The sequence below is a fragment of the Haematobia irritans genome, chromosome 2, assembly GCF_050003625.1.
Source record: "Haematobia irritans isolate KBUSLIRL chromosome 2, ASM5000362v1, whole genome shotgun sequence".
Taxonomy (NCBI): domain Eukaryota; kingdom Metazoa; phylum Arthropoda; class Insecta; order Diptera; family Muscidae; genus Haematobia; species Haematobia irritans.
Window position 1 is genome coordinate 143337254 of NC_134398.1, and position 12845 is coordinate 143350098.

The window sequence follows — 12845 nt, forward strand, 5'->3', positions numbered from 1 at the left end:
GACTAGATATAATCCTGATCAAGTGTGTTGTCGTATGCCACTTGCATTTACCGCGTTACATACATCTTTAAAATCCAAGTGTGTTGTCGCAAGCCACTTTTCGTGATTCCATTCTGCCAAGTGTGTTGTCGTATGCCACTTGCCGTGATTCCATTATATACTATTACCCCATTAGCCAAGGGTGTTGTCGCAAGGCACTTGCCGTGATTCCCTTGGACCAAGTGTGTTGTCGTAAGCCACTTGCCGCGATTCCCTTTGACCAAGTGTGTTGTCGCAAGCCACTTGCCGTGATTCCATTTTTCCAAGTGTGTTGTCGCAAGCCACTTGCCGTGATTCCCTTGGAACAAGTGTGTTGTCGTAAGCCACTTGCCGCGATTCCCTTTGACCAAGTGTGTTGTCGCCAGCCACTTGCCGTGATTCCATTTTTCCAAGTGTGTTGTCGCAAGCCACTTGCCGTGATCCCATTTCTCCAAGTGTGTTGTCGCAAGCCACTTGTCACGCTCAAAACCAATCCCCGTGACCGAAGATTCTTTCCAAGTGTGTTGTCGCAAGCCACCTGTCGTGATTCCATTCTGCCAAGTGTGTTGTCGTATGCCACTTGCCGTAAGCCGCTTGCCACGCGCAAAACCAATTACCCGTGACTAGAGATTCTTCCAAGTGTGTTGTCGTATGCCACTTGCCGTGACCCCCTTCTATACGATTAGTCACCAAGTGTGTTGTCTCAAGCCACTTGTCGCGGTTCTATTCTGACCAGGTGTGTTGTCGCATGCCACCTACCGCTACCGATATTCTTAAGCCATCGCCCGAATTCTAGGAAGTGTGGTACCATAAGCCACTCGCGTGAGACGTAAGTTTTGATAACCCGTGAACAATCTGCGGAGTGTGTTGTCGTAAGCCACTTCGTCACGACACGTGTTACGACATCATACGAAACAAATAATAAAACGCCTTTGTCGCGACCGCCCTAGCCTTTACACATTCCGTACGATCGAGAACCGCGGAAGTTCACGTTACCCCAGTCCACCACGTTGTCGAAATCCCACAGTCACTTTTACTACGCGCTGTGCCACGCCTATAGACCCCAGACCCAAGACCCGACAACGATACACCACCGACTCATCATACTAACAGACGAAGTGTCGTACCAGGCCACGTCTCAGCGACAGTAGTTATTTCTGAGGACCAAGTAGAATAGCCAACGTACTTCCGACGTAGTGTCGTCCCAGGCCACGTCAAACATCGTGCCCTCAATATCTAAGGATCGAGCTGTTTCCACGAAGCCGTGTTGCCAACGACGAAGTGCCGGTCAAGGTCACGTCGAGGACGGGAGAGACCAGTCAATAAGGAACATTTAGATTAAATTGTATTGTAGGTGTAGCTATTCCACAAATAAAACCGATTGTTCAGTTTAAAAATCGAAACAAGGTGAATGCGTAGCACCGAAAAATAAAATAAATAAAAACACAAGGGATTTAGTTTTTCTTTTCAATGATGTTTCAATAAAACGTAATTTTATTGAATTTTTGGGAGATTATTATTTACCTTTTTTAACAAAACAATCGTTGGACGGACGTAATCCAGTAACCAATAATAACAAAAGTTAGACGCCGCAAGACGGTAATGGCGCGACTCGTTAGAAAAATGTAACGAATTGTGCTGAAAGCACAGAGCTGCATCCAGAGCTTAGGGTACATTTCCTAACGAGGGGGAAATTGTTATTTTACAAGATTTTAAGTCCCCATCTAACGAATAAATTTTGACCTTACGAATTTGAACTTAAACATTCCGCCCGCCTTGCAACATCCAGCTATGTTGTAATTGAAATTCAGTAATTCATAGAATATTACATATGTACAATATATTGATATCAAAATAAATATAAAATGCGTTGTCAGTATCATTTTCAAATTGAGCATTTTTTTTTTTTTATTAGTTCTTTTAATTTTTTTCAAACTTCATTCTTTCTTAACTAAATGCTCGTAGAGCCGTTGACCCGGAGGGTCTGCAGTGTCTGGGTTATTGGCCAGGATGACCTACGACACATATTCATGGTTGACATTGCCCTGAAATCACCCAGCCGAATATCGTCAGCTGCGCCAAGGGGAATCCCGGACTCGAAAACATTTGAGGCTTAATAACCCTTGCGTATACGTCGGGCCCCAGGACCAACCCCACCCCGGAAGGGCGATAAAACACTGGATCGGCCAGCTGGAGACATTCAAAATGCTCTCGTATGGAGTCTGGAGCCGACGCCGATGGGGTGACCACACGGGATAAATCTGTCACCCGGGCGGAAAAAATCAATTTATTTTCCGCGTTGTGCCGGGATACGACGATCAGCGGACAAAAGGCGTTCTGCGCTGTCATTGCCGAAGTAAGCCGTAAGCTTTGGGCAAGACTACTGCATATCATACTGTACCCCGCACATGGGTCGAGGACAGCTCGGACGGGAATTCGACGACCGGACAAGACGAGTATCAACACAATAGTGGGACCAAGCGTAACAGTTGGTTGCAAAACTAACAACGGACTAAATATGGGGGTAGCATTTGTAATGCAGTACGCGGACGAATTAACGGACGGACTTGAATTTGACTTTCTCTTAGACAAATCGGACGATGGAGCGGAAGGACGTTGTTGCTGGTCGAAGGAGTGCAGAAGCGTATGGTGGCTCTCTCCGCATTCGCGACACCTTTCGCGACTATTGCAGGTCGACCGCATGTGTGACCTGCCCAGACAGTTGGAGCACACCCGATGAAGAACTACGGTGCGCAGCCTTTGCTCCAACCGCATTTTCAAGAACCTGCGGCACGACCGTAGATTATGCCTCCGCCTGCATAACACACAATTGTTCAAATGAAGCTTTGGGCTCGAGTCCGAATTTCTTTGGGCAGTCCCCGTAGGGGAAGACGAAGATTCTGCTGCCTTAGTTGCAGATACTTCAGCTGGAGCCGTATCAGCCCCCGACGGAGGGATAACTTTTTGTGTCGGTACTACCTCTTGTGAAGAGGCGACGACTGGGGTCATCCCGACGTCAGGGACCTGCTCGATTGCTGGTAACGGCTCGCGAAGAACCGGTGCAACATCATTTTCTAAAATCTCTCTTTCCTCATCGGACATCGGGACGTCATCCTCGTAGTCAGGGAGAGTCTTAACAATTTCCCTCATATTTTCCATTGTACTGCGAAAAGAAAGATGACGCTTACTATATGAACGATCGAAAACTATTCGGTCAGTATGACCAATTTTACCACCGGCCGTCTTACAACACCGTTTGCCGTTCTCACGTCAGCAACTCTAACGCGACCGTCAGATCCCGGGTGGACGTCATCCACACGACCTAACTTCCACGATGTAGGAGGCAATTGTTCATCACGAATTACTACCAAGTCCCCTACTTCGATATCACGCTGCGGAAATTTCCATTTATACCTTTTCTGTAAGCCTTTCAAATATTCATCTTTCCACCGTAAGCAGAACTGTTGCGACAGCGCCTTCATTTTCCTAAATCGATGCACCAAATGAAGTGGTGATTCCTCCTCTAACTGTTCAGGAGGCGCCAAGATCGGAGATCCTACCAAAAAATGGCCGGGCGTAAGTGCCACCAACTCTTGAGAACTTTCACTCATCGGGCACAACGGCCTAGAATTTAAACAAGCCTCAATTCTCGAAAGAACAGTCGAAAACTCTTCAAATGTATATTTGAATCCAGATGCATGTTTCCTAAAATGCGTCTTGAAGCTTTTGACAGCAGCTTCCCAGAGACCACCCATATGTGGCGCCCCGGCAGGGATAAACTGCCAGGAAAGCTGCTGAAACTGGTATGCGGAACACACCTTATCACGTCCCTCCTTAAGAACACTTCTCAATTCTTTTTCCATTTCGCGTGAAGCGCCTACAAAATTTGTACCATTATCCGAAAAAATGGTCTTGGGACAACCACGCCGAGATATAAATCTGTGAAAGGCAGCCAGAAATGTTGTCGTAGACAAGTCTGATGTGGCTTCCAAGTGTATGGCCTTCGTCGAAAAGCATACAAAAACGCAAACATAACCCTTTGTTATCTTACATGCGCGCCCTATAAATGACTTAATTTCGAAAGGCCCCGCAAAATCAACGCCAGTCGTAGTAAACGGTCTGGTAAGTACAGTTCTCTCCGGTGGGAGAGCCGCCATGATCTGCGTACAAGACTTCTTCCTATCCAACAGACACCGTTTACACCGGTTAATAGTCGATCTAATCAAAGATGTTAAACGAGGAATCCAATACTCAATCCGAATAAGACGTAGAACCAACTGGTTTCCTCCGTGAATAGATATGTCGTGAACATATTTCACCAGTAACCTAGCGAATCTACTATTATACGGCACTATAATTGGATGTCGCTCACTATACGAAAGGGTAGGACACCTACTCAAACGACCATTCAACCTCATAACCCCCTCCTCATCCAGGAATGGATTCAATGACAACAACGAACTCCTGGAACCTAACGGTTTCTTTTCCATCAAACAACCGTACTCATCTGGATAATGAGCCCTTTGAGAAAGAACAGCTAGACGTAATCTCACTGCCTTTAATTCGGTTGCCGTCAACGTCGTGTCGTGATACACATTTCGACTAGCATGTGAATAATGGGTCCTTTGATAAAACCTAAATATATACGCGATGACTCGTAGAGCCCTATCTAACGAAGAAAATCTCTCTAAAATGTCCTCATAGTTCGTAAAAAACGATGCGTGAGTCTTGACCGCCCGTACCTCAACGTCAGTCTCAAGAGGGGTCAAATCACTAATATCCCACTGAGAACTAGCTGAGCACAGCCACTCTGGTCCATGCCACCAAAGCGTTGAAACTGCCAACTCTGCAGGCGACACTCCGCGACTTCCCAAGTCGGCCGGATTGTCCTCAGAACGAACATGGTACCAATTCTGTCCCCCAGTATTCTCCTGAATCCTACATACGCGATTCGCAACGAAAGTAGACCACGTAGATGGCGTCTTTCGAAGCCAAGAGCGGACGATCGTAGAATCCGTCCAACAATAAACACGTCGAAATTCAATATCTAACTCCCTGGCTATAGACTTGTAAAGTTCTGAGGCCAAAACTGCCCCACAAAGCTCCAAACGTGGCAAAGATATAGATTTGATGGGGGCTACCTTAGTCTTACAAGATAGCAAATGGGTGAAGATTTGTCCCTGCGGCGTAACCACACGAACATATACTACCCCCGCGTATGCTTTTTCCGAGGCGTCGGAAAAAACATGTAATTCTACCTCACAGTCTGTGGAGTAATTGACCCATCGAGGAATACGAACGTGATTCACATCCTGATAGGTCTCGACAAACTTTCGCCATTGTCGCTCAGTTTGTAACGGAAGAGACTCTTCCCATCCTATCTTATCCAACCAAACCTGTTGCATAATTATCTTCGCCACTATAATAACTGGCCCCAGCCAGCCAACAGGGTCAAATAGCCTAGCTATAGCCGATAAAACCTCTCTCTTCGTAAACCGAGATTTTTGCTCAATCGGTTTCATCTCAAAATAAAACAAGTCTAACTGCGCATTCCACCTAATGCCCAACGGTTTCGAACTACTGGCCTCAACAAATGCCAGTAATTTGGCGTCAACCAAATGGTCAGCCGGAAGCGATTCCAAAATGGCTAGCTCATTAGAAGTCCACTTCCTCAGTTCGAACTTTGCCGATGATAATACCCTAATCAATTGGTCCCTAGATTCAACAGCAGTATCCACGTCATGGTATCCTGTCAAAACATCATCCACGTACATGCACCTTCGTAGAATATGTGCCGCGTGGGGATAGTCACCCTCGGAGTCATCGGCCAATTGCAATAACGTCCGTATGGCTAAATAGGGAGCACAATTCACTCCAAATGTCACGGTCTGCAGCTCATAGTCTTGTACATCATTTTGAGGGGAGTCTCTAAAGACAATTCGCTGCAGAGGCGTGTGGGCCGAATTTACCCTAATTTGGCGGTACATCTGTGTGATGTCGCAATTAAAAACATATTTGAAAAATCTCCACCTCAAAATCAAATGAACCAATTCCAATTGTAATGTGGGTCCCACATAAAGAATGTCGTTCAGACTTTTACCATTTGAGGTCTTATGCGAAGCATTAAAGACAACTCGAAGTTTGGACGTCAATTTGTCCGGATTGATTACCGGGTGGTGTGGCAAATAACACACAGTTTGATCTGCAGGAGAAGTCGACGACACTGGTCTCATATGTTGCAAGTCCAAATATTCTTTAATCACCCCGTCATACATTAATTTCGTTTCAGGCTTTCGTAAAAGCGAAGCCTCACCACGAATAAATTGCTTCAAACAACTTGTCCGCGAATGTCCAAGCAAGACGTGTCCCTTTAATTCGGGTTTTATCGGAAGAGTCACTACGTATCTTCCATCGGAATCCCTATATGTGGTATTCTTAAAATTTTCCTCACAAAATTTATCTGCGGGAGAACAAATTGCCCGTCTTGGTAAGTCCTCTAATTCCCAAAAGCGAAGAAGAGTCTTGTCAAGACCATCTTCCTCCATAAATTCTACAGTCGTTGAAAAAACTGTCACACTGGAAGTGGGAATTGAACCAGTAATGAGCCAACCGAAGACTGTCTGTTGAGCAATCAACGAACCTAAAATACCGGAGCGAACCCCCTGTAATATAATTCTGGGATACACGTCTGCCCCCAACAATAGATCAACCGGACGGCTATCGAACAGATTAGGATCCGCCAAACGTAAGCCAGGCAAACGCGACATATAATTCCGACTCACTTGGAAAGACGGTAAATTCCCAGAAATCCTAGGCAGGACCAACGCAGTCGCCTCTACCAAGACCGACTCATCTATTGGTGACCCTATACTCAGAGGGCAAATACCGCGAGAAGTTATCGAAACCGATTGATTCACGCCTGATATCGAAGACGACGCACTCGTTATCGAAATCCTAAGCAACTTTTGCATTTTTTCGGTAATAAAGGAGGCTTCCGATGCTGGGTCAATAAGAGCCCGAGCTGGGTACGTCATACCCTGATGAACGATGTTCACCATAGCCGTCCCTAATAGTACCGACCTGTTCTGGGAAACATGAAATACTTGCCTGGCCGAAGTGCCAGACACGATTCCAGACGAAGTGGAAGGCTGCGGGTCAATCAAACCGCTAGAATCCGTAGGACGAGCGGCCGAAACCGTCGAAGACGTAGTCGCCACATTCGTAGAATGGGAAGAATCGCGATGAAGCAAAGTATGATGCCTTCCTTGACACTTCTCACAACTGCGAGATGTAGCACAGTTGTTAACGTCATGTCTACGAGATAGACAATTGAAACAACAGCGGTACCGTTTCACAGCAGTCAACCGATCATTCACAGAAAGATTCCTAAATTTCGGACAAACACGAAGATGATGGCTTTGTCGTGGACAAAGAACACACATCTTATCGACGGAATCTCTAGAAGAATGAGAAGTGTATTGCGAATTACGCGACCTAGATGGCGAAGATTTCGAAGCTGCATTCGTAAAATGCGTTCGCAGTTTCCTGCCATCAGTTTTCTTCGAAGCATCGATACCCTTCAAATCGCGGAGACACGTGAGTGTCTGAATCCTTTCCGTAAGAAAACGATCCATGTCCACCCAAGACGACAACGCAGACTTATCACTTATACCCTGTTCCCACAAAGTAACACTAATCTTCGGTAGACGTTGCACACACAAATATATCAGAATCGGATCCCAATCGTTCGTAGGAACGTTATTCACAGCCATCGCCGAAATACATGCATTTATACCACGCTGCAAGTTCTTCAACCCAGAACTTGTCTCGGTGTCTAAGACCGGAAGGTCAAAAAGAAGCTTCAACTGATTGCTGACTAAAATTCTCAAGTTGTCATAAGTTTCCTTTAACGTCCTCCAAGCTAACTCGAAACTCCTATCAGTGAGAGGAAATCATCTTACAACTTCACGGGCGTCGCCACTAGTCTTTTTGAGCAAATGACACAAGCGCTCAATATCACTCAGACGGGAATTTTTTACATAAACAGCAGTAAACAAATCCCTAAATGTTGGCCAAGACTGAAAGTCACCATCGAAAACCTCAATATCGCATGGTGGTAAAGCCAAACTATGGACCGCACCATGGTCAACACCTAACAAAAGAGAATTTCCCGATACATCCACATTACCAGAACGAGCAGAAATATCCGCCACATCGGCCTGCTGTATAGGAGTTGACGCCCTATGAACGGCTTTCAGACCGTCTATTTTCCTTTCGATAGTGGAAACAATACGAATATAGGCATCATAAGTTGCCTCATACTTGCCGTCAGCAGATTCTACCTTTCCCTTATCTGAATCTTCCTGAAGATCGTCTAAACACTCCTCATACCTCTCTTTCACTTTCTCCCAGAGTGATTTCGCCTCTTCGACCTGAGCCCTTAGAGAATAAACATCTAAATTCTCCTCCTTCAAAGAGCTAACCCGTGTCCCAAACTTCACAACCGCATCAGCGGCTCTAATGAATCGCGCGAATGTATTAACTGGCATATTGAAAATAATTTAGCGTCACAAAAATTCACAAAAACTCGTAAAGTATGTGAACACGCACTTATCGACAGCGAAAACTGGCCGAAAAATCAATAAATTTGCACAAAATGCCCAAAAATGCAAAAACAAAAATTTACAAAATTTTTCTTTCAGTGTATCAAATTCTCACACTGCACCAAAATTACCACAAAATTTCTTGAAGTGTAAACAATTGTTCGTAAAACAACCACTTCAAAACTTAAAATCAAAAATTTCAAACAATTTGCAAAATATTGGACTATTTTTCTCTCAGTGTAGAAACAATTAATTTTCGTTCAGTGTACCGAATCACAAAATATTTTCCCCTTGTACAAAAAATAGGCAAATTATTCAAGTTGAATTCAAAAAATCTCAAAATTCTACTAAAATCTTCGAACTATTTCTCTCAGTGTATGAATGAATTTACGAAAATTACGCTCAGTGTATCGAAGAATACTGACTGCCGCCAATTTGTATCAAAACTTCACACACGAAAACCAGATGATCAAAAAAATTCAACAACTTATAAGAAATTATAAAAAATGTCTGTAAGACCAAATGTAGGGTGCACGGACTGTAAAATACACCTCTACACTTCCACGCCAAATAATCTCCCCAAAAAAATTAAAAATCGCAAATAATAAAAAATATAGAAATAAAAATATATACGTAATATATATGATAAAATAAAAATTATACGATCGTACCGGACCGCCTGTAGGGTGCACAGTGACCAAAACGATAATTTTTACTACTGCGCGTAACGCTAATGGGTCATACAACACGATAACCCAAAAAACTCAATTTCAAAAATTTTTATAATTTTCTTCAAAATATTTACAACTCGCGGCCCCGTGAGGGTTAACAAATAAACCAAAGAAACACAGCTCAAAAAAAATATGTATGTATATACCTGTGTGTATCACTGATCATACGTAGGTATGTAATTCAAACGTTGACTGCAGTGACGATTGATGTTTGTTTACAATAGTAATACGACCAACAGAGCCTTTGGAGTCTGCGTGTATTTTGTTATTGTTTTATTTACTTCAAGTTAAAGGCAACGTAATTGCAAATAATGTTTTGAAGTAAATAAGCACTGTCAACGTTTAAATTCACCACACAACACCAATATATACAATAGATTTTTCACTTTTTATTTTGATTATTCTTTCACTTGAATATCATTTAACAAAACGAAATTAAACAAACGAAAGAAATGTGCGTACGTATGTAGCAACGAATGTGTGTTTTAGAAATGCAATTTGCCGTCGGCAAAACGAAATAATTGAATCAATGTTGTAAAACGACCGCGGTTTAAATTTAAAACACTCGCGATTTGCTCAATTATTTTAATAAAACACTGACATACGCACCTGTGTGTTGATAAATAATTATTTAAATAAATTTTCAATATAAATCCTTCACAAATATGGCTGCAAATGGCTGCTTTTTGTTGTTGCTTCACAATGATGAGCACTTTCCTTTGGAAAAGAAAAAGAAAACCCTTTATTAATTGCTGTAAGCAAGTATCCGGCTCGAAGGACCAATGATTGCGTAGCACCGAAAAATAAAATAAATAAAAACACAAGGGATTTAGTTTTTCTTTTCAATGATGTTTCAATAAAACGTAATTTTATTGAATTTTTGGGAGATTATTATTTACCTTTTACAAAACAATCGTTGGACGGACGTAATCCAGAAACCAATAATAACAAAAGTTAGACGCCGCAAGACGGTAATGGCGCGACTCGTTAGAAAAATGTAACGAATTGTGCTGAAAGCACAGAGCTGCATCCAGAGCTTAGGGTACATTTTCTAACGAGGGGGAAATTGTCATTTTACAAGATTTTAAGTCCCCATCTAACGAATAAATTTTGACCTTACGAATTTGAACTTAAACACCAGGAGATACTGCTTTGACAACATGTAGTTGTGTCTTCGCACAGGGATGATCTTTGTCTCCACATCCAGTCGCAGTTCTAAGGGCAGCGTTCTGACAGGTTTGAATGTTATTCCACTGCCTATCACTAGTCTGCGGTGTCCACACTGGCGCTGCATACTTTACCACTGACCGGCCAATTACCTTATAGGTAGTTAACAAGGTTTCTTTGTGCGCAGTACTGCCGGCAAGTGACTTGAGGACCTTGTTTCTACCACGGAGCTTATTACAAATTGCAGTGGCATGGGCAGACGACCTGAAAAGGCTGTCGAATGTGACCCAAAGAACCTTGGTGTAATTTGTGGTCGGAATTATTTCGCCATCGACACTAATATTCAACTGCCTGCGCACTTCTGCCGTCCATGTAGTGAATAGTGTGGCTGAGGATTTGGTGGGGGATATCCTCAAGTTTCTCGCAGTGAAATAACTGGTAAGATTAGCTAAGTAGACATTTAAACGATCGCAGATGTCATCAACATTGGGCCCAGATGCCAAGATTGTACAGTCATCCGCATATGATACAATCTCGACGCCGTCAGGTGGGCGTGGAATCGAGGACAGGTAGAGGTTAAACAGTGCCGGAGAGATCACCCCACCCTGGGGAACTCCCTGTTTAACTCTACGGGGTTTTGACTTTTTGTCCCTGAATTCCACGTACGACTGGCGTCCACACATATAATTCAGCACCCAACGTTTCACTCCGGTAGGGACGTATTCTCGATGTCCTCAAATAATGTGGCATGGTTGACCGTATCGAATGCTTCCGATAGGTCAAGTGCCACGAGGACCGTCCTATGACACGGCCTGGGCTGATTAAGTCCCTTATTGATATGTGTCGAAATGGCATGTAAGGCTGTCGTCGTACTGTGTACCTTACGGAATACATGTTGATGGTGGGCAGCTGGGAAATTCTCCACAAGGCTAGGGAGGAGTAGTGCCTCAAGTGTCTTGGCTACTGGCGAGAGAAGGGATATCGGTCCGTACGATTCACCTTTACTCGAATCTTTGCCTGGTTTCAGTAGTGGAATCACCCTTCCCATCTTCCAGACATCGGGTATAATGAGTAATTCTAAGGACAAATTGAGGAGTCTGGTCAGATACTCAACTCCCAGTATTCCCAGATGGTTCAACATTAGCATTGAAATTCCGTCGGGGCCCAGCGCCTTAGATGGTTTCGCGCTGTTGATGACACTGGTAACTTCGGCTGCAGTAAATTGTGGTGTGTCATTGAGCATCACTCTCGGGATGCTCGACAAACTGTCGGTTGAAGTATTTGGCGCATCTCTTCGGATCAGTTACAGTCACTTCGCCAAAGGTGACTGAAATCCCATCATCCCTTGCAGCGGGGTTCGAGAGGTCTCTAACTGTTGACCACAATTTACCAGTCCCTGTGCCTAAGTTACATTGTTTCAGGTGCTCTAACCAAGTGTTCCGCTTGTGCTCGTCGACTATCTTACTAATCTATAGATTTAGTTCTCTGATTCTAGGATCAGCAGGGTTAGCACGACGGCGTTCATCACGCTCGTCTGCGAGTTCCGCCGCTTCGGCTGGGAAGTTGGGCCTCACTTGAGCAATTCGACCAGCGGGTATGAAGCGAGCGGCTGCTGCGTTGATGATGTCCCGGAACGCCCTCTGGGCAACATAAACATGAGAGGGGGACGGGAGCTCACTGAAGCGGCGATCGGTGTATACTCTGAAGCCTTCCCAGTTAGCTTTTTTTTTGATTAATAAACGTCCGGCGTTCAGAGGTTATGAAATCGGAGGGTCGGTTGATGGTGAGAATTATGGGGAGGTGGTCCGATCCCAATGAAATGACGGGTTGCCAGGAGACGTCATTTATCAGACCCGGCGACGCTAAATATAAATCTGGCGAACTGCTGCAGTCACCCATAATCCTCGTGGGGGCCTCTTCGTTCACCGTGCAAAATGTGGAGTCATCTATCTGCTCTGCCAAAGCTATGCCTCTCTGGTCATTACCTAGGAGAGAATGTCAAAGTTCATGGTGGGCATTAAAGTCTCCTAGAACCAATCGGTTATGCCCGCACAACCGCCACTCAATGTTTGGGCTATAACCTGGAGCACAGCTACCAACCGGTATATACACATTGTATAGCTCTATCTCGGCAGCCCCACACTTGACTGCTACCCCCATACATTCCATATACGGGTCACTAGTGTCTGGCACAAGCGGGATAAGTCTATACTGCACGGAACGGTGTAATATGAAAGCCAGGACACCACCTCCACTTCTCGTACTATCCTTTCGAAGCACATTGTATCCATCACAATGGCGGATGAATTTTGCTCCTCCAAGAGGC

At 44.3% G+C, this 12845-nt stretch overlaps 1 protein-coding gene across 1 annotated transcript; it reads right to left on the minus strand.

Annotated features, from left to right (window-relative positions):
- Positions 1-1471: 1471 nt before the first annotated feature.
- On the minus strand, positions 1472-10177 carry LOC142226412 (uncharacterized). Its single transcript, XM_075296417.1, has 2 exons — positions 9962-10177; positions 1472-3181 (listed from the first exon to the last, which is right to left on the minus strand). The coding sequence occupies exon 2, from the start codon at positions 3175-3177 to the stop codon at positions 2047-2049; it is 1131 nt and encodes a 376-aa protein (XP_075152532.1). The 5' UTR covers positions 3178-3181; positions 9962-10177; the 3' UTR covers positions 1472-2046.
- Between the last annotated feature and the right edge of the window lie 2668 nt (positions 10178-12845).

Coding starts and splice junctions, on each gene's coding strand:
- LOC142226412 (XM_075296417.1), bottom strand. CDS start 3,177: ATGGAAAATATGAGGGAAATTGTTAAGACTCTCCCTGACTACGAGGAT.